The sequence below is a fragment of the Corvus kubaryi genome, unplaced genomic scaffold, assembly GCF_017639235.1.
Source record: "Corvus kubaryi isolate FWS band 111438036 unplaced genomic scaffold, C.kubaryi_AGA036_p1.0 138, whole genome shotgun sequence".
NCBI lineage: Eukaryota > Metazoa > Chordata > Aves > Passeriformes > Corvidae > Corvus > Corvus kubaryi.
Window position 1 is genome coordinate 23,565,393 of NW_024580672.1, and position 21,543 is coordinate 23,586,935.

General features: G+C 41.0%; 2 protein-coding genes across 21 annotated transcripts in view; both read left to right on the forward strand.

Annotated features, from left to right (window-relative positions):
• The window catches only part of ALDH18A1 (aldehyde dehydrogenase 18 family member A1), a 48,026-nt gene extending 31,489 nt beyond the window's left edge, over window positions 1–16,537 (forward strand). For 17 of the 18 annotated variants that reach the window (XM_042019655.1, XM_042019657.1, XM_042019659.1 and 14 more), the window contains 13 exons: window positions 292–450; window positions 959–1,049; window positions 2,655–2,779; window positions 4,080–4,224; window positions 5,844–5,917; window positions 6,568–6,667; window positions 7,732–7,952; window positions 10,643–10,780; window positions 10,890–11,085; window positions 11,241–11,362; window positions 13,654–13,840; window positions 14,729–14,824; window positions 15,753–16,537. In XM_042019655.1, the coding sequence (XP_041875589.1) occupies window positions 292–450; window positions 959–1,049; window positions 2,655–2,779; window positions 4,080–4,224; window positions 5,844–5,917; window positions 6,568–6,667; window positions 7,732–7,952; window positions 10,643–10,780; window positions 10,890–11,085; window positions 11,241–11,362; window positions 13,654–13,840; window positions 14,729–14,824; window positions 15,753–15,934 (1,836 nt within the window). In that variant the 3' untranslated portion in view covers window positions 15,935–16,537. The remainder of the gene's footprint in view (window positions 1–291; window positions 451–958; window positions 1,050–2,654; window positions 2,780–4,079; window positions 4,225–5,843; window positions 5,918–6,567; window positions 6,668–7,731; window positions 7,953–10,642; window positions 10,781–10,889; window positions 11,086–11,240; window positions 11,363–13,653; window positions 13,841–14,728; window positions 14,825–15,752) is intronic. The other variant, XM_042019656.1, reaches the window with a different exon arrangement.
• Window positions 16,538–16,642: 105 nt separating this feature from the next.
• MSH4 (mutS homolog 4) overlaps window positions 16,643–21,543 on the forward strand; it is a 30,122-nt gene continuing 25,221 nt past the window's right edge. The window contains exon 1 of one of the 3 annotated variants that reach the window (XM_042019674.1): window positions 16,643–19,708. In XM_042019674.1, the coding sequence (XP_041875608.1) occupies window positions 19,441–19,708 (268 nt within the window). In that variant the 5' untranslated portion in view covers window positions 16,643–19,440. Of the gene's footprint in view, window positions 20,140–21,543 lie in introns of all 3 variants that reach the window. The other 2 variants (XM_042019673.1, XM_042019675.1) reach the window with 2 other exon arrangements.

Below are 21,543 nucleotides of genomic sequence, written 5' to 3' on the forward strand. Positions count from 1 at the left end.
TTAGTAGTTATCATCAGCATCTATGTTCTGATTACAATCTTTTTTTCCAAGTTCATTCTTGGAGGGTGTGACCTATCAGCTTGAGATAGCCTATTACAGGCTTCAGTGGAATAAACCTGATAATGTTGTGGAAAGAATATTTGTGGCTTGTATTCTATATCTTTTAAATGTGGCTTTTGTTTCTTTAGTGACCCAAAAAGCATGACTGTGTTATGTCATGTTAGTACATAAGTTTATATAATGTTCTCATAGGAAAGGTGTTAGGCTAAGTAATTTCTTTCTTCCTTTTAGATTTTAGTCACCAATCTGGATTTCCATGATGAACAGAAGCGTCGCAACTTAAATGGAACATTACATGAGCTTTTAAGGATGAATATTGTCCCTATAATTAACACTAATGATGCAGTTGTTCCACCTCCAGAGCCAAACAGTGATCTGCAGGGGGTAAATGTGGGTAAAGTATTGCAAGGGGTGGGGGGTCCTGCTTGCAGAGGGTAGAATGCTGATGTGTACTTGACTAACGCCATAACCGGGGACCTCTGAAGTCTACAGCAGAGAAACTAAGATACAGAATTAGTATGTGGACAGAGGGTACTGGAAGACTATGTTGACTTGTCTGTATTTGGCATGATACGGTGTTGCAGGGTGTAACCAGGGCAAATATTGTCTGCTTTACTGAAAGCAAGCATGCCTCTGCAGGTCATCTAAGCCAGCACCCCTTCTTAAAACAGTGTCAGTTAATCTGGGCATTAAGGTGGAGAATGCAGGTACTGCTCACCCAGCTTGTTATTTGGATACCACTTTACTAAAGCGTATCACCAGATCACCTTTGAAGTTTCCAGTGGGTGTGGAAAAAGTAGCTCAGAAGGATTTGTTAGTGCTGAGGTAGATTGTTTTTTTGTGTTGGCACCTAGTTCCTCACACTATTCACTGCTTCTGGTACGCATGTGTATTGCAGGTTATTAGTGTGAAGGATAACGACAGTCTGGCAGCGCGACTGGCTGTGGAAATGAAAACTGACCTCTTGATTGTTCTTTCAGATGTAGAAGGTTTGTGAGTAATTTCTTTAATTTCTGATTTTAGTGAAGCACATCAGATTGTCAAACCAACCTCTTTTCCTGTTTTACTGATCTCTTCAGTTCATCTCTTTTACAAGGACAATTGCAATGTACTGCAATAACTCCTTAAGGCCTATACCCAATGGTGACGCTGTGGCATTAGCCAAAGACTGTCTGACACACTGTTGAATCTGCGTAGGTGAGAATGCATGTGAACCTGAGACCTATTCCAGAACCCACAATACCACGTGTACTGTGGTACTTCTGCTAGCTTCCGAGAGTTGTATGATAGTCAGGAGTAGTATGCAGGATAAAAGCTATGTGTCTTGAATCAGGAGTATAAACCAAATACTGTTCTGCAATAGTTTGTTTCTTCTGGCAGCAAGTTCTGTCAGTGAATTTTCGGTGTATTGCAAGTCCTGGTCATTGTTTTCCAGATACCTGGGTCTTGCCAGCTTTTTCTGTCTCCTTTACTTTTGACTTACACTGCTCTAGTCTTCTGAGCTGTGTTGTTGTGACATAAGCTTGTCACCTATGGATGTTGAACTTCCTTATCTACAGAGAGGAGGGTAGTGGATACAGTTTCATATCAATGCAGTCCACATCACCCAAGTCACATAGTCTTTTCATCTTCTCCAGATGGGTTTCTTTCAGTACATCCTGGACTTCCACACATGCTTGAGGCCCTGAGGAGGAATGAGGTGTCTTTCCATAATCACAGTTTCTTTTAGCAGATACAGCCGGGTTTCATGCTTGGTTCTAGTCAAAATGACTGTCTTAGAACAACTCATAAAAGCAATAGTCAAAATAGTTTGTAAAAAAACCCAAAAACCAGCACACCTGTCCTCCAAGCTTATTCATTCAATGTGACAACTTGTTTATGGAAAGATGTGTGTCCTCTACTTCCCAAGCTATCAAGGCTGGACACAGATAGACTGTGCCTGTGCTCTCTAATTTGTTGTGGCAGTATTTGTTCACATAGAATTTCTGGGAAGCGTAGTGGTGGAGTTGAAGTTTAATATGTTAGGTAAACCAAAGTGTCATTCAACTCCAAGCATAGTTATATTAAATTACTTGATTTTAAAAAATATTAATAAGAGTATGTCTCGGTAGTGTTGTGTTTCTTCTTAGTAGAATTCAATAGTTACCCTTTTTACATATTTCTGAATTGCCTGTTTTCTCACTGTGCAATCTGCCACTCAAGAATGTCATCTGAGTCTTTGGTGAGGAGGACTATTCTTTGCCTGTTCAGTTGGGGGTTTGTGTGTATGTAAGCCCTGACTTTGAACATCTAAAACCTGCAAACTGTCTCAAACCTCAAGCAAATGTCATTACCTCCAAGCTTGCTTGCTGCTATTCCGCGTGTGGGTTTTTGCTTTTTTGTTTTTTAGGCTTTCAATAAACCTATACCTTTCGGGTCTGCCAGTTAAGTACTTTGTGCTTTCAGTTCCACAAAAAAAATGGAAGTTTTCAATCCTATAAAGTGGAACACAGTTTTTTAGCCTCATGTTGGTTGTTTTTGTTGGGTTTTTTTCTTTTTTCATGGGTGAGCTTTGGACATGAGGGTATATAACTGATTTTTACTATTTATTTCAGGACTCTTTGACAGCCCTCCAGGGTCTGATGACGCAAAGCTTATTGACATATTCTACCCAGGAGACCAGCAGTCTGTAACATTTGGAACCAAATCCCGAGTGGGAATGGGTGGCATGGAAGCCAAGGTAGAAATATGGAACATTTGCTTCGTATTCGGGAAGGAAAGGGAGCTACCTGAGATGATTATGCTTTGTGCTGCTGTTCAGGTGGATTATATTTAGTGCTGTGTACAGTCAGCCGGTCTCAGTATTCATTGCTGTGAGTACATAAACATGGGTGCGTTATGAGACTTCAGCATATATGTCCCTCATGAGGCTGAGATACCCACTACTGTAGTGTTAATTGCTGGAGGTTTCCCAGGGATGTGTCTGGAAAGTTGTGTGTAAAAACCAAAGTAGATCTTGACTAAGCAGGAAAAGACCAAAGTAAAAATCTTTACCAGTTATGTCACTGATTATTCCCTTTCCTGAAGAATCAGGTAAGGCACACTCTTGAGTATCAGAGCATGGACTGGAAGGTGGTAAAAGGAGGAGGCATTTGTAACTATGGGATGTACAAAGTTAATTCAGAAATTACTTTCCCTTATCTGTCTTCTAGGATAAGTTTAAACAATTCCAGGTATTGAAGGTAAAGCTGCCAAGGTCAGAGAGTACTTTTATTGTAAAAGTAATAATCTGTTAGAGTTATTTGGTGTCTTTTGAGTCCCATAGAGGCAAATCTTGATGCAGGTGTTGTAACAAAAGTTTGCTGCAGTTGAGAAGGTAGGCAACATTTTTGGAAAACTGTAGCATCGATAATAGGAAACAGATGGTAGCTCAAAGAACAAATCTCGATTTTCAGCGTGAAATTTGAGCAACAGTGAAGCAGTTGATGGTCTTTCAGTAGCTGAGTTTGATATGATAGGCCTATATGACATTTGTGTCATAGTGACTATGGACTGTAATACCAAATTGTACGACCATATTAGGAAAGCATAAGTGAGTAAGCAGAGAAGCTTTCACAATTAAATAAATGACACATACTTAAATATAGCAGTGGATAATACTGCCCAAACCTTGACTGGGAAGAAGAATGAAGGAAACCACTGGCAGTACCTCTTCGGCAAGTAGCATCTGGGATTTGAGAGAAATCGTGTTCTGCTCAAAAATGTGGAAAGAGGCTAATCTTAGGACTAGTCAGTACACCAGGATTTCAAAGGACCCTTACTAATAAGCTAATCCTGATGTAAACTTAACATACTGTAGAAGGACTAAGCAAATTTCAGTATTCCAACACTGAAGTTCAGAAATTCCTGAAGTGTGTTGAATGCTCTTTGAAAGTGTAAGTAATCAATCTGGACATCAGAGTGGGCCAAGAAATCTTGTTGAGAGTGGTGATCCAAATAACAAGTGAATCTCTTGCAACTGGCTCTGTCCTTTGCTGTAGGTGAAAGCAGCTCTGTGGGCCCTGCAAGGAGGTACTTCTGTAGTGATTGCGAATGGAACCCACCCAAAGATCTCAGGCCATGTCATCACAGATATTGTAGAAGGGAAAAAAGTTGGAACTTTTTTTTCAGAGGTAAAACCTGCAGGTGAGTACAGAGGTAATATGTACCTTGAGAGCTGTAGAGATTCCCTGAAAAACTAGAGTTAAAATTTGTCTGCAATAACTGAGAAACCACCCTCTGCTTGCAGAATGGATTTTGAAAGGTATTTTCTAAAATAGGGATAGAAACTGCTGAATTCCCTGCTCTTCTTCCCTCCAACTGATAAACTGGTGCATTAGACTTGCATTTGAAGAATGCAATGAGTAGAGTAGAAATTTTGCCTTTTGTAGTCTTGGGAGTTATCATCAAGTATCCATGATTTCAGTGTGAAAATATGGACATAGAATGTGCTGCTGAACTAAGGTCGTGTTTAGGTTTATTTTTTATCATAAATTTCTTTTATGACTCAGTCTTCTGGTATGGTAGGTAGGAATGTTTTCCTGCCACTGCATTGCTGGAACTGTGTAATGATTGCTGGATAAAATCAGACCAAAGATCCATGACTTAGCAGAATAGATACTGGAGTGATACTTTTGACTTGTAGTTCAAGCCAAGTGAATTTCTTTGTGTATAATAATCCTTAATGGATTTCTTGTGTAAATATGTCAAATCATCCTTTGAACCCACGCATCATTATGGTCAAGTGCCTTTTTGGTTAGCCCCACTATCATAAGCTGGTATCAGCAGTAAAGCTTTTAATCTTGTGGTCCCATTCTGAGTCACAAATATGGTAAATAGCAAAAGTCCGTCCCTGTGGACTGTTGTGGTGTTTACTCCAATCGTCTCTTTGTCTTCTATCTTCCAAAGCCCACACTTTGGAAATGCAAGTAGCTTTTAAAAATCAAGTATATCTGCTTACATACATGATTTTTCTCCAAAAACAGTAAAAAATGCCATATTTTGTAAAGTATGATGTCACTTCAAAAAGCTGTTTTAAGATGTCTTAAATTAGTCTAACTAATTTTATGTCCACAAGTTCCTTACTTACACTTCCCACTATAGCCCTCTATAATTTCTACTCTGGCAATTTCCATGGGACCCTTCTTAAATGGAAGTTGGGTTCAAGTCACCTGGTTTACAGGCTGTTTCAGGAGAGTTAAAAATGACAGTTTATCTGCGAGCTACTTGTGAATTCTTTGCTGAAATGCTACCTGAACACGGTGACTGGAAACAGAAACAGAACCTGTTTTATATAATTTCAGCACCGTGCTTCTAAAATGCATACAAGGAAAGACAGAGGGAAAGCAGTTTTTCTGCGAGCTGTTACTAGGGTTTTGGCTTCCATTATTGTTTGTGTGTTCCCATGCATACATTCCTCAGCTGAATACTTAAACTTTTCAAAGTTTGCCTCTTTTCTTTTGGTAGCTTACTATGCCCTGGAGACTTTGCTATCCTGTTGTTCTTTTGCCCTTTGTCAAGTCTCTCTGATACATGCTGCACATTTGCTGTGACACAGGGACAGAATCTTTGTGATGATTTTTTATGTAGGGACCATAACAGTATTTTTATGTCAGGTACATACTTTTCTGTCTTAGAATACAAGATTTTTCTTGAATTTGTCTGTTAAAAACTGTACCAGCTTTCATGCTCTGAACAAAGAATTGGAAGACAAACAGGCTAATGCCCACTTTGTCTGCATAGCATATTTTTGGGTTTTTTTGCAGGCCCTACTGTAGAACAGCAGGCTGAAATGGCTCGAGCTGGTGGCAGGACCTTGGCGGCTCTACAGCCTGAGCAGGTGACAAAACAATATGGCCAACTCGTTAAGACTGTGCATGTGTGGCAAGTTTTACAACACAGACTTACAACATAGATGGGCCCTTTGGGACAAGAATCTATTACTTCTGTGCCAGATGCATTGTTGGTATTGTAGCCTGCTCAAAGATGAGAAAAGCAAAAAGATCGTGTTCCTCTGTGAAGTAATAAGGGCTTTCATGTGGGGTTTATAAAAATTTTGATAGCATCAAATAACACACAGAAGTGAATTGTGATCAGAGCTGCTGAAGAATTGACTGGAGTAACCTGTTCCATTCACACCTGTGTGGAGTTCAGCATACAACACGTATACAAGAGCAGAGCTGTAGACAATTACTGCTCTGCAGCTGGGTGGGTATGATGTGGTAGAAGGTGCTCTTAAGGGAAGGACATGTGAGTTTGGTGAAGAAGACTGGGCAGAGAAAACAAGATAATAAAAAGCAAGGTAAAGGCTGAAGCAGTGTTCAGTCTTCTTTTTCAGTGTGATGCAGGCTGGAAAAATCAGCTGGCTAGGTATCAGGAGAGTTAAGATAGTGAGAGGATGTGGTCAGCATAAATGGACTGTAGGAGCTAGATGTCTAACAGCATGGACTTTGAGTAAGAAGTCAGTTCAGAAACGGTTTTCTCTTTCAGAGAGCAGAGATTATTTATCGTCTTGCTGACTTACTAACAGACCAGAGAGAAGACATTCTCTTGGCAAACAAAAAGGACTTGCAGGAGGCTGAAAATAAAGGTAATGTTTCAAATCCTTCCATAGTAATGCTATGATCTTGGACCTCTCCGGGCCTCAAGACAAATGAGCAGAACTTATAATCTTCTGTCACCTGGGATTGGGCAGTGTGGGTGACATGGAATAGTGAACCCAGGAATTCAAGGGCTTGTCAGTGTAAACAGCTGCAGCTTCCTTCATTGCATAAAACAGATGCCTTCATCAGAGAAGATACTGAGGCAGTGCAAAACACCAAGTGGTGTATTGTTAAAAAAAAAAAGAAAGAATGGAACAAATATCTCTGCTACTGTCATGCATAAAGTGAGTATTTTCTGGACTGGTTAATGTAATATTTGGTTCCAGAAGGGCATTTAAATTGATGCTCTCCAAAGAGAACCGTGTCCCCTTCTGATTGAGGAAGGTTCTCTTTAGGTGGCTCAGATGAAACCCATCCTTTGGCGTTAGATTTATGCATTCATTGAGAAGCTGGAATTGAGATGTGTATATGTTGGCATAGCAAATACGTGAAAAGAACACATCATGAATTGTAATACTCTGTGGAAGGCACCACTGACCAGAGCATTTGAGGGGACATTGCTGGGTTAACTTATTGTTTGAACATGTTCAGACTGAAAAAGTTCAAGTTGTTCTTGCCCAGTCTGCACAGAAATGCTATGCATGTGTCTGTGCTTTTGTGCTTTCCGTTTGTAAAACGGAAAGATGAAATTACTGCTCAGACCTTCCAGAAGTACTTCAAAGGTAGAAATTTGTAAGAAATTCAGTCATGCATTCAGTACATGAAATAGGACAAACTTTATCTTTCTGGGTGTTGATGGTTTGTGCGGTTGCTTCATGCACAAAGCGCTTAAACCACACTAACTGAAAATGTGGTGGAAGAAATCATCATATTTGAGGGTTTTTATTGTGACTACTGGACTTAATGCTGTGTATGTTTAATCACAGGTAGGTTACTTGCTAGGGTGTGGGAAATGCCTTAATTTTCCTTAGGTTCAGCACTCGTTTAAGTCACTTTTGCTTGAGCCTAGGAAGACCAATCTATCTTCATCACAGCTTTTTCTTTCTTTTAGGGAGATTAGCACTCCCTTTGTTGAAACGCCTAAGTCTGTCTACTTCAAAGCTGAACAGCTTGGCTATTGGTCTGCGTCAGATTGCAGCATCCTCGCAGGACAGCGTCGGCCGTGTGATTCGACGAACTCGAATAGCAAAAGACCTGGATTTGGAGCAGGTGACAGTGCCAATTGGTGTCCTTCTTGTGATCTTTGAGTCTCGTCCTGACTGTCTTCCACAGGTATGTAAGGAAGGTAGATTACACTGTTGGGTATTTCTGTTGGTGAGCAAGTAAGAGACTACAAGAAGTATTGTTTCAAAGGACTCTGGCTTGGATTCATCTACAATTGATTTTGTTGGCATCCCTATTTTTTTATGCAGAGATCTTTTCAGAACTTGCTTCTGCAGTGTTCAGTTAATCATTTGTCTTATGCTAGGATTAAGGCAGGTGTGTTAAGGGCAAATGCCTTCCTTTGCAGCACTGTGTGGAAGTATTGCTGTAAGTAAATGCTGTTATAAAATGCATGACAATATGGGTGCTGAACTAATGCTGCAGAGGCAACCTTGGTCTTACTTTCTAACTCCTAACTACTTTACTGACCAACTGAAGTAGATTTTAAAATGAAAACAAAAAAACCCCCTTGATTATCAACATTTCTTCCCACAATTAACATTAGGTATCTAGGAAGCTTGATTGAGGAGTTCTCTAACATATGAGCAGGTGTTTGAGTAGAAAAGGATGGGTACAGCCACTTGAAGAGGATGTGAGGCTCAACTAGTGGACAGCTTTGTACTTCATGCCAGATTTTTGTGAGTAGTCCCCATTTCACAGTGAAAAGGAGTATGCTGTAGGAAGAAACAAAAAGGCACTAGTCTCCCTTGACTACCAGCTCAGTTTGTTACCGATAACCAGTACGTTATGTTGTTGAATTCTAGTCTGTCTTCCTGGACTTCAACCCAGGTCTCTTGCCTTGCGTAGCTGATGTCTTCGTCTTTCTCTTCACTCTGTCTTAAAACTAACAGCAGACTGACTCCTGTTGGCTTCCCTGCCCTGCCCTCCCTTCCCCTGCTTTGTTTTACAGGCTTGGGATAGCTTGTCTTGGTAGTTGCTGTGCTTCTTGCCTGTTTCCTGTCCTCATACTCACATCAGGCTTCCTGATGCAACTTCAGAGGATCACCTTTAATAACTCTGTGTTTGAATTGCATGATTTCTGTCCCATCCTGTATCTGATAGCAGGAGGGTCTCTGATTGCAGAGGAGCAGTTCCCTCCTCTTAGTTTACTACTGCATCTCATGCTTGTTTGGGTTAAGATTTAATAAGCTTCTAGTGAGCATATACAAACAGCATGTTTGCCTCTAATACAAGGCAAAATTGCAAGCATCCTTCAGAGACTGTTTTATATAAATTCCACCAAATTCAGTTGTTGCTCTGAACTATAGTCATGCTCTATTAGTCTTTGAGACTGAACCATTTTGAAACCCCTTACCTTGTGTCCTACTTTTAATCACACAAGTTTTTGATTTTTGTGTCTTAATTCTTGGTATTTTTTTCTTCTCCTTTTTTCAAACCAGGTCAAAACCTTTCTTTTAATCTTATCCCTCTTTATTTAAATAAACTTATTTGTTTAGTTTTCATTTGTGATACTGATCTGGAGGGGCAGATACTTAGAAGGTACTTCTAAAATACAATCAGGCGGCTTTTTAATGTCTAGTTATATAATTTAAAAAGACACACGATAGCTATGTAAGGCAGACTTCCCAGACTGCTATACTTCCATGTGTTTTTCTAAAGTGTTTCTTATTTTTCAATATTCTTTTCCAATGAGGTAGAATATCAAGCATTGTGATTATTATTGCCCATTTGATACTAGAAGGGGAAAGATCTGGCTGGTTATTTTATGAATCAGGATCTGCAGTGTGCCACCAAGCTAACTTCTTGTTAGGTGTGAGCCTGGCTAATTTTGGCATCAGCATCTCAACAATGTACAATAGATACTCTGATGAGTGTAGGTTTGGTGATGATATATACAGGTGATGATGATGATATGTATAATCTTTCCCAGAAGATAGTAATACAGCAAAATAACTTAAAATACTGAGTTTGTTTATTCTAAAGGTTGTGGAGCGGAGGTGATTTTGTTTTTCGAAGGAGTACATGCTTTTAAACTTTTTTTTAAGTTGGTGGACAAATTGTGAGTCCATTGTGAATGAAGTTGGGATGAGGAGTACAAAAAAGGATACAAAAGTAAAATAAGTTTTGAAAAAGAGATTTATTGTGTCTGACATGCTCCTAGGTAGAAAAGAACGAAAACCTCTTGTGTTGCTGGACTTAAATGGGTGAAATCTGACACTTTAAACAGAAGGGTAGCAGTATCTGTCGGGTTCTTCTGGTGATAAACATGGAAGCAAAGATGATGCTGGGCCTATTGTCTGAAATATTTTTTTCTCCACACTAAGAGCAAGTGTTGTCTGTCTGTGACTGCTATTTTAGACAGCATGATGAAAATGTTTTTCCTGTTCATAGGAAGAGCTTATTTGCCACTCTGTGCTGGAATGGCGAGGCACAAGAGTTCTTGCTCCTGAAATTATTCTCCTTGGGGTAATTGCCCACACAGTTACCCAATTCATATGAAGCCATATGAAACTATGTCCATAGTTTCCTCTGACTTGTTCACTGTAGTCTTCCCATGGCAATAGTACCCTGAAAACTCAAGTTTGTTCCTGAAACACTAGCACATTTAATTTCTGGAGTTAAATGTGGTGCTACCTGTAATGGTCTTTTGGAGCTAAAAAAAGAAAACTGTAGACTAATATTGAGTAAATCAACTGAACAAAAAATCCTGGTTTTATTTTGTGGGTGTTATTCTGACGGAAGAACCAAATGACATTTAAGGGTTGTTTTTTTTTCCCTGTAATAAACTCATTTGACAGGTGTCTGCTTTGGCTATAGCCAGTGGAAATGGTTTACTACTTAAAGGAGGGAAAGAGGCAGCAAATAGTAATCAAATCCTTCATCATCTGACACAAGAAGCACTCTCTATTCACGGAGTCAGAGATGCAGTGCAACTGGTAAGCACCTAGGGTTAAATCGACTATGTCTTTGGTATGCTATGTATAAAAAGTGTAGGCACAACTTGAGAGTTCAAACTGTAAACTCTTTGTATTGCAACTACCACAGGTGAACACAAGAGAGGAAGTAGAAGATCTCTGCCGTTTGGATAAGCTGATAGATCTTATCATTCCACGTGGTTCATCACAGCTAGTCAGGAATATCCAGAAAGCTGCTAAGGGAATCCCAGTGATGGGACACAGTGAAGGGATCTGTCACGTGTATGTTGACACGGATGCCAGTGTTGAGAAGGTCACACGAATAAGTAAGCTGTGGGAGGGTGATTTGAATCTCATGGGTGTAATTGAACTTTGGACTATGCAATGTAGTTATGGTAATTTATAATTCATATAATATCCAAAATATTTGTTGTAAATATGTATGTATTTATGTAACCAATTATTTACTCTTAAACCTCAGTCCGAGACTCAAAGTGTGAATATCCTGCTGCTTGTAATGCTCTGGAAACTCTCTTAATTCATCGAGACTTGCTGAGAACCCCGTTGTTTGATCAGATCATAGACATGTTGAGAGTAGAACAGGTTAGTCACTCATACTTGTGTTTTGTTTTGTGGTTTTTGTTTGATTTTTTTTCTAAAACTTTAGAAGCATTTGGTCTGGCTGGTGTAGCCCTGTTTACGTGGCATAACACTTTAGTTACCCATATGTGTCTTTGTACATGTCAATGAAATTTGCTTCTACATACAGTGTCAAGTGTTTCTGTAGAAATTATCTGAAAGTAGCTTATTCAGGACAGCTACAGACTGTTACTGGGATACTTTTGCTATATACTTCCTTGTATATAGCAAAAATAATCTGCTGCCTTAAAAGAGCATATACACAACCCTTTCTCTACCCTTTCCAATTCAGCCAGATGCAAAGCCTCTTCTTCCTGAATCTATCTATTAATTTAGCTTATTACCCAAGTGAATTCCCTTCTGTTTTTATCCTTTCTGAACTTGCTTCATACACGTGTTTTTTTTAAATTTTCCTCTTGCATGCCCTTTATTCCTACCCGTTTTCCCTCCTGGTATGTCAAAGGACATCAAAAGGCCAGGTGTACTAATTAGTTGTCTAGACACAAGCAATGTTTTTTCAGTAAAGGTAGCAGAGATGCATCAGGAAGACATATCCATGAAGTAGTATGAATTGCACATAAAATCAAGGGTTTTCACACAGTACTGTGTATTTGGCAAATAGAGTGTACAGGCAGTGATTAATGCAGGATAGAGAGGTCATACGTTTCAATGATGTTAAAAGGGTTATAGTAAAAGAAGCTGATAGGTAGGCAGGAGCAAGTTCTCAATGTTTGGGGCTTTTTAATGTCTCGTTTGGTTGTTTCTTGGGAAGGGTAGACTGCAGGGTTGATGCATCTTGGATGGCAGGAATATGAGTACTAGTGCATTTCCACCACCACCCACCCATCTGCTTATACAGTGGGGAGGATATTACCTCTGTCCAATCTGACGTGACAACAAGAAACATGCAAATATTGGGCAGGATTATGCAATAAAGTAATTTATAGTTGCACAAGAAAATGCTGGTTTATAGATGTCTTCTTAAAAGCCCTCACATTTAGTAGACTTAAGCCTTATTTCCCATTTATGCTTGTCTTGTCAAAATTTCTTGTGTTTCATTTGCATGGGATTTCTGTGCTGTATCTGTTCTAAATTATCTCTCATTGTTTAGGTGTTTCAGCAGAGGTTGATAATGTGTTAAAATCTTTTTTATAACAAATGAAAAATATCCGTGTGAGTTTTCTTGGCTTTGGACCCAGTAACTTTGTGTCTGAGATGTTCTTCAGAGAGGGCTGGTATCAATTTATAAAGTAAAAGGATAAAAGCCATTCAAGATGTTAAGACTTCTGTAGGTGCCAACTTGGAAGCATTCCTTTTGTTATTCTCTGCATTGCATTGCTGTCTTAAAACAAAGTCTGGCTGCAGATTTTAGCTGTTTTCCTAGCAGTGCTACACTGGCCTTTTCTGCCTGATGACTAAGTGATGCAATTGCTTTAAGTAATTTCAGATGATTCCTGAATTAGGAGCTTGTCATGGTGGGTAGCCAATCTAGCATGTCAGTTATTGTACCTTGTAGCTAATTCACCTATGTGCCAAGTTTACCAAAGTATAGGTGTATTTTTCTTACACTGCATGCATGTTGTGAATTAACTCCAGTCAGTGGCTAAGCACCATCCAGCTGCCTGCTTACTCTCCCCTGCTCCAAGTGGGACAGGAGGAGAAAATGAGAGCAAAAGCAAGGAACCTTGTCAGCTGAAAGATAGCTTGATAAGTGAAGGAAAGAGGAAGAAGAAAGGGGACAAAGAGGAGGAAACAACCCAATAAAAAAAGTAAACCCCAAAACAAAACTAAAAACCCACCGGCCCCCCAAAATACCCACAAGGCAAAGCTAATTATTTGCTGTCTGCCACAAACAAACCAATGCCCAGCCAGTCTCTAGAGCAATGCCTACCTTCTTCAAAAACCCCCTCCCCTCAGTTTGTATTGCTGCACATGACATTGTATGGCATGGAATACCCCTTTGGTCAGTTCTGGTCAGCTGCTGGCTCTGTCCCCTCCCAACTTTCTGCACACTCCCAATCTTCTTGCTAGGGGCACAGAGATGGAGCAGGGGGGAAGAGAGAGCCTTGATGCTGTGCAAGCTCTGTTCAGCAACAGCCAAAACATTGGTGGGTTTTTAACACAGTTTTAATCACAAGTCCAAAACATAGCACCACAGGGACTACCATCCATCCCATATTGAGTACAAGAAGCTACACTTTCACCTGAAAGGCTCTGGTATGGTCAGTAGCCACAAAATGTTTCTGGTATTGCAGGTGAAGATTCATGCTGGCCCAAAGTTTGCATCTTACTTGACATTCAGCCCTTCAGAAGTGAAATCTCTGCGCACAGAATATGGGGACCTGGAGTGCTGCATTGAGGTGGTGGACAGCGTTCAAGAAGCCGTTGAACATATCCACAAGTATGGAAGTTCCCATACGGATGTTATTATCACAGAGAATGGTTAGTGACCAGGCTTCTTCTTTAAGCTGCTGTTTCGGTTTGACTGCTAATTCCTGGTGTTAGAGTAAGTAACTATATTGTAGTAGTTCTTCTCTTGGGTCTGTGCCAGTTCAAAACTTTACTAGAGCTGTGCCAAGAAAAAGGTTGACTCTCCAACCAAACCAAGCCCAGAACTTCTGAGAATCAGCTGCAGTAAGGTCATGTTGATCTGCGACTGGCCAGTGTGAGTCAAGTAGGCTTCTGTTTCTGTATTTCTTTCTGAGCTTAAATGCATGTCACTAAAAAGCATGCATTTGATACCATAACCACTGCCACAAGACCTGGTGAAACTAGTGATTTGTACTGGAAATAGAGTTGCTTTTGAATGTCTGTCTTGTTGCTACAGGCTACTGATCTCCAAGTTCACACACTTGCATGTGGCATTTCTGCATTGTACGTCTCAAATATTACCTGCAATAGCAATTGAGTTTAGGATTTTTCAGTAACTGGAGCAATTCCATGGTTGACACTATTGGAGAGCTGACAGTAGCTTAACTGTCGCAGTTTGAATGACAAATGCTGTTTGGGGCAGCTGTTCTTTCTCCCTGGTCATGCAACTAAATCCCTCTTTGAAGGCTCTAAACTAAATGGAGTTAGAATTGGACATCTTTTTGCTTTTTTCTAATCTTTGCAAGCTTCTTCTAAGATTTGCAGTATCTACTTGATAAGCATACTGGGAGGAAGGTATAAATGAGCTTGGCTTAGCCCAGGCTGTTTAAGTACTGTCTGGTAAGGTGGCATGTGAAAGATATGTTGTTATATCCGTTCGCTGTTTTATGCTGTGTTTATTGGAATACATGATCATTCTGTATGTAATGGATTTTACTTTTGTCTCTGCCTCTTTTGCAGAGAAAACAGCAGAGTTCTTCCTCCAGCATGTGGACAGCGCTTGTGTTTTCTGGAATGCCAGTACGCGATTCTCTGATGGCTATAGATTTGGACTTGGTAAGAGGGAGGATATTGTGGGGTTGTGACTGCAGAATTTTCTGGTGTGTGAAAAGTGTGGCAGTATGAACCCTGAAAGATAGGATTAGTCTCGTATCTTACTGTCTAAAAAAGGTTTTCAGGAAAGGTATTGTATGAAAAGTTGAAGCCTAGAAATTTCGTCCACACAAAGATGTTTTGGATCCTTTGAAGCTCTATTCAATTGCAGTAAAGTACGCTGCATGCATATAGTGATAGAACAATGCAGTACAGGATGTGAAAGTGCTGAACAGCTTTCCGTTTGTTTCTAATAATGCTGTAAAGAATGCAATGCTTTGGTCCTGCTGGGCAGATTGAGATGCTGTCCAGTGTGCCAGTCCTGTAGTAGTATTAAGGAATGAAGGGCAGGAACCAAACTGAGTATCAGCTGCTTAAATAAACAGGTGCACCTACTGTGAATTGCAGAAGACAAGGGAAACATTCTTTCATGAGGTGGAAAATCAGAAGTCTCCACTACACACTATTACTGTGTCAGCTGGAACAGTGTTCCATGTGACTAAAAAATTCCAGTTAAGGTCTTTCAATATCTCCTTAATGTGATAAAAAGGACATAAGATCATAATCTTACTAGTTTTACTTTTTTTTTTTTTTTTTTAAGGATTATGCCCTCAGATCAGTCTAAGATCAATGTAAGAGATACCTCTCTCTCTCTTGCATCTTTTTCTTTCTGAAAGTAACTGTAACAGCCAGAAGTATAAACATTACAATTTAAAATGTAATTGTTAACTCCTTGAGCTTCTCTATCAGGTAAATAGAACTGGTATTTGGAGAGGAGCAGAGAATGGCAGGTCCCTGCAACGCAGGCAGCTTTTTTACTTAGAGGTGCAAAACCGTTTAGTATGAACATCATCAGAGGATTAATTGGCTTTGTCTTGGGTGTTTCCTACAGGTGCTGAAGTGGGAATTAGTACTTCGCGTATCCATGCACGTGGACCAGTGGGAATTGAAGGACTCTTAACTACGAAGTGGTTGCTGAGGGGGGACAATCATGTTGTTTCTGACTTTTCAGAGCATGGGAGCATGAAGTATCTTCATGAGAGCCTCCCTCTCCCTCAGAGAAATGCCAGCTAAAAACGTTGGGGAGAAAACCCAGGGGTATAATTATTTCCTGAAGATGTTCAGGCTTCAGGATAATCTCTGGTGAAGGAGTTTGTTTTTCATCTTCAAAAACATTGTCTTTGATCATTGTGCAGTACAATGAATACAAAATGATCCCATCAGTGAGAATTTCCCCTCCCCACTTTCAGTTTCCTTAAATAGTATCTGCAAACTGACTTCGCTTCTCCTAGAGACAGATTTTTTCAAATCGTACAGGTAACATAAGGAAGGATTTCAGTATCGACTACATTCCTTTTTTATCCCAGTGCTCCTTGTAGCAAATATGTTTGGTGGTGGAGCATAATTTTTTTTTCCTAAGTTTTGTTTTATTCAAGTACCTGTTCTGGAGAACAGACTCAATAGTTTTGGTTTTGAGGGGTTTTTTCTTCAGACTTACGATCATGGCATCTCTTTAAAGCCAGAAAGCTTTATGCTTAATTCCTTTCTATTTGATCAGTCTTGAGATAGGGGGACAGATGTTCCAAATGTATAGTAAGCTTTTGACCAAGAAACCTTTTATATCCAATTCTTTGTATTGTTGACTATTGTAGATAAATAACATAATTGTCTGCTACATTAATTTTGTTACTTATTTGTATCAAAGGTTTATTTTTCTTTGGTTTTATATGAAACTTACTCCAACAACACTTTGATGATGGCTTGTCCAGAATGAAGCTCTCCATCTGCACGAACGCTCCCCTTGGTACACTGCAGCCCCGCTGCACGGCTGGCGGCCCGAGCTTCCCGCCGGCTGCAGGACATCCCGCTCTTGGTCCAGCACTGCTGGGGGGTCCCGGTGTGATACCACCCTGCCAGGGCGCCATTTCCTTTCCTGCCCGCCGCTCTCCACCACTGTCCTGGCATGGGTGGTGGACGCACCATGCTCAGGATCCTGTGCTGCTGCACCCCTTTCTCCAGTCACAGGGGCATCATGACGGCACGGGGTGCATCTGCCCTCTGAGTAGATGCTGAGGGCCAGCGGACACGGGTGAGGCGAGCGAGATGCCTTGGTAGGTGTGGATGGCTCCTGGTCGCTGAAGGTGGCATGGCAGGGGAACTTAGGTCAGCACCAGCGGGTTGCGACACAGAAGCTTACGGGGGGGCTTTGCCTGGCCGTGAGGGCCGTGGTGCCATCGCGATGACGGGCGATGTGTGCGCTCAGCCCCGGGTACGCAGGTATCTGGCAGTGGGCGGGCCCAGGGCAGGGCAGTGGTACTGAGGCTTGCCTGCCTGGGCTTGCTGGCAAGTAGCAAGGAAGATGGCTTCAGACCCCTATTCCTTGGAAGTGAAGGTGAGGGAAGGACACTGAGGAGGGGGGCAAAGTTGGGAACTGCAAGGAGGGGTTTAAAGTCCTTGTAGGGGGAGAGAGCTGTTCAGGAACGATTCCCTTGGAGCAGGCCAAGGGAGCAGATTAGTTCTCGGCACAATGTGAGGATTGTGCCCAGGAAGGCAGTTCCAGCACCTGTCTGTATTGTGTAAACTCTGTTAGTCAGTCTTCTGCATCGTACACTGTACCTTCCTCGGGTCTTGATGTCTCCGTAGCTCTTAGTGATCACTAGGCACCTCCCGAGAGTCTAAAGTGCATTGCCTCATCAGTGTACTGCCTGTTGAGCCTTTCTTGTCTTGCAATTATAGCTTAAGGTGTGGATCTGTCTGGTGTCTTATCATATTGGAGATATTTCTGAGCAGTCACATCTCACAGTGGTGAGCCAGGTGGTGCCTTCAGCTCCACTTCCGTGAGTTCTCTTTTGACAGAGTTGTCTTCAGGGATCACATCCCCATGTGCATAACAGTCTTTTGTCTTAAAGCTTGGCTTCTTGCTCATCCATTGTTCTGCTTTTCATGGCTCTCATCTCCGCTGATGGCTGCAGCAGTCACCACTTTCCAGGGCTGCTGTAGAGCACCTGCACTGTCCTGGCACATCGCTGCTGGCATATTCCCTATGGAAGTCATTCTTGCTCATGCGCTTATCACGTCTCACAGTCAACGTTGCTTGGGGTATTGGGTGTCTGTGTCATGGTTGGAGCTGCCCTGCCCAGGGGTGTAGCAATACTAAAGACAGGGTAGCACAGCCTCAGGGTGGTGTGGTAGTACATTCATCTGTCTAGATACTTCTGGCAAAGCCGATACAGCTAATCTTTGGGCCGTAGATGGCTGGCACAGTTATCTTGATTGTCTTTTGAGGGCTCTGGCCTTCAGGGAGCAGTAGTTCGTGCGGTAGTGGAGTGGGCTGGGTCATGAATATGCCTTGGCTTTTACTGGTGGGGCTCAGTATCTGGGTTCTTTTAGCTGTGTTATTGTAGAGTAAACTAGAACTGGACAAAGTTGTTTTTTGATAGACCTTGTCATGAATTTCAAAAACAAAATGTGAATGTGAATGCTCAGGTACTTCTGATGAATTTTTAAAGCCTACAGGCTTCTAGCTGCTGAGTTGCCTGATGAGTTCTTTGGTCAAAGCCTGGAATTTTGTTTTTCAAGGTTTGGAAAAAAGTTACAATAGGCTTTGTGTTGAGTGTGAGGGAATGAGAGCGCTGATCAGGTTTTATTTAACTGTAAAGGTTAACCAAAAATTTTAAAGTACCTTTTTTTTTTCATAATGCTTTCCTTTGCAAGTGCACTTCTTTTCATCTAGGAAAACACTGTTTAGTAGAATATTGCTATTTTTCCATGTTGTGTAGACAAAATGGAATCGTCTTCAGAGTTTCTAGTCTCTTACAGACTGAGACAGCCTGGGAGTTAGTATGTGGTATTGCATAGCAGTGTAGAACATTTCACTCTAGACTGAAATCCTGTTAATATTACTGGAGTTCTCCAATGAAAGTTTGGTCGATGCAATTTCCTAAGTCCAGTGTGTTTTCTAAAGATCTTCTAAGATTATAGATTAAATAAGGTATGAGTATATGGAGTGTTTTATGATGCAGGTGTATTTAATGCCAGAGACAAAATTGTCCCTAGTCAAAATGGGAATTGAAACATTTTAGTGGTATATGTTACATGATGCTAATATACAAAGCAGTGTTAGTGTTCTAAAACATTCGTACAAGAACGTGTTTAAGACAACTACAGAGGTAAACAAGCTTTGTGGTTATTTCAGGGATCTTTCTGTCTCCCAACTCCTGAGCAGGAAGAAAACATTGGTGAAGCTCCTATTAAAACCGTCTGAATGGTGAAGAATTAATACGGGGTGAATTACGTTTAAATGCAGTACTCCTGCTTTAAAGGGCAGAGCAAGCACTTTCCTTGTGTTCCCGTGGCCCTTGCGTATTTATAATGAAACCCGTTGCAGGGGCAGCAGCTCTGTTTACTGCTGTTATCATTTATAGCTGCTGCAGCTCGACAACTTCTACCAGCAGGGCCCATCTCGGAGGGTGAGGGATCGGCCCCGGGCGGGCGCGCCGACAGCCGGGCCCGGGGTGCCGCCATTACCGGCGGTGGGCGCGGGGCCGCGCGGGCCGCGGGCGGCGCTGAGGGGTCGCACCATGGCGGGCGCGGGTGGGCGGGCGGCCGCCTCCTCCACCTCGTCGGAGTCTTACACGGGCCGCGGCTCTTCCACGCCGGGCGTGGGCGGGCGAGCGGAGCAGACGTTCCGCTACACCCTGGGGCTTCTGCAGACGCCGCACAGCACGGAGAGCAGCGCGGGCTCCTCCAGCGGTGAGGCACGGCCGGGCGGCTCCAGCGGGGAAGGTCTCGCAGCCGGCCGGGCCGCCGGGAGCGGCGCGATGAAGCCAGCGGCTTCCGAAAGAGGAGGTACGCTCTCTGCCTTATCTCTTTCTTTATCCTCCTGGTCTCTTTGCTCGGGTCGGGTTCCGAAAAAGCTGTTAAAAGCGGTGCTTACTGAGATGGGGCAGCAGCAACTCGCAGTCATAGAGACCTTTTTTCATTTAGCCTGCCAGAACAATGGGAGTCCTTCCTTGCACTTCTTTAAATAAATCTCTCTTATTTTCTGTAGGTAGTAATAGCTGAGTTCTCTGGTGGGATCAATAAACGTGTTTGAATTGCTGCACGGTGTCTGCTTTACAGCAGAGAACTGAAACATATTCAATTGGTTATGAGTTTGGGGGTTGTGCTTGATTTGTTGTTTTTTTTGGGAGTTTAGTTGCTGTTGTTTTTTGGTTTTGTTTTTATTTTTTTCCCTAGCTTTTGAAACAGTTTTACGTGCCTGTCGTCCTCGATGTGTGGTAAGAATGTTGTGGTCCTACAATGCAATACTGCTATTTGCCATCCTTTACATAAACCTACTATCAAAGTACGTATCTTGGCAGGCAGCAAAAAAAGTTAAAATTCTGGTGTTTTTAAACGAAAAGAAACTGAAAAGAGTTGGAAAGTATTTTAACCCTTGCTGCAATGAATTCTGAAGTACATATATCTCCATTATACATAAATTTGAAATTAGGTAAAATGGGTTTGGGTAATATATGTACGAGTACTGAGGAATCCTAAAAAACCCCAAAACGGAATGCTAATTCGAATAGGGCATGACTTAAATGTTGGGTTTAAGAAGTACCTGTATATGGTTTGGTTCATCCGGTCTTTAAAATTACTGTTTTCCCCCTGTTATGCCAGATTTGGTACCTTCTAAGAGAAGTCTCTTCTGCCAAAATTCTGAGTGAACCTATGCCAAAATCTAAGTGAATGCTATTTTTAAAAAATTGTCAATATGCGTTGCAATGCTGATGTATGCACTCTTTAAAAAGTTCCCAACCAAACAGTCTGAACTAATACTTTTATCACTTGTCACAGTTTTAAGATTAAAAAAAAAAAACCAAACAAACACAAAGAAAATCCCACTTCATCCTCCAAAAAACCCAAACCCCAGAACCCCAGTACTGTAAATATTTTTTGTACCAGCCAACCTTGATAAAGAGTTATGCAGTTAATTGATCATCTAAAAGCAGTACTGAAGTATTTTGTCTTGTGCGTCAGTTTTTAATGTAATATAAGAAACAGAAACATTTGTGCTTGCATGTTTTGTAATACCTGGAGTTTTTAAAGTTTTTAGTTCTGCTGTTTATATTTTCATTCATTTTCTTAATCTTAAAAAGCAGTTATCTAAACTAGATTAAGGATGTCTTCAGTCGTCTCAAGAGAATTGAAAACAAGTAAATTACGTAAATAATTTGTTGGAATTTAAAAGTGTTCTGAGACAAAGATATTTTGCAGGACTTAAAAAAGTAGGTAGATCTTAAATACATGTGTAAAAGAAACTGCTGTTAACAAATACATCCCAGATTACTGTATGATTTCTGAGAGTTGATCCCCATAAATTCAAAGGGTTATTGTTCCCAAGTGGTTCTCTGTTTTCTTTTATTGTCCTGTTTTTTAAAAAGAATGCTCAGCTTTAAAAAAACGGTTTTCATAAGCGTATGTGCAGTTTGAGGTAATGATTTTTCAAATGATGGGCAGCTGTGAGATGAAGTTGATTTTTAGCATTCTTTCATAAATCTAGAATATTTTACAATATTAAATGATATGTAGTAAAGTGACTTCTGTTGTATTATTTCAGTTCAACAGTGTAAATTTTTTTATTGGCACTGCAGGTAATCTCATTGTAGAAAATAATCATAATGCAAGCTTGTTTTCAA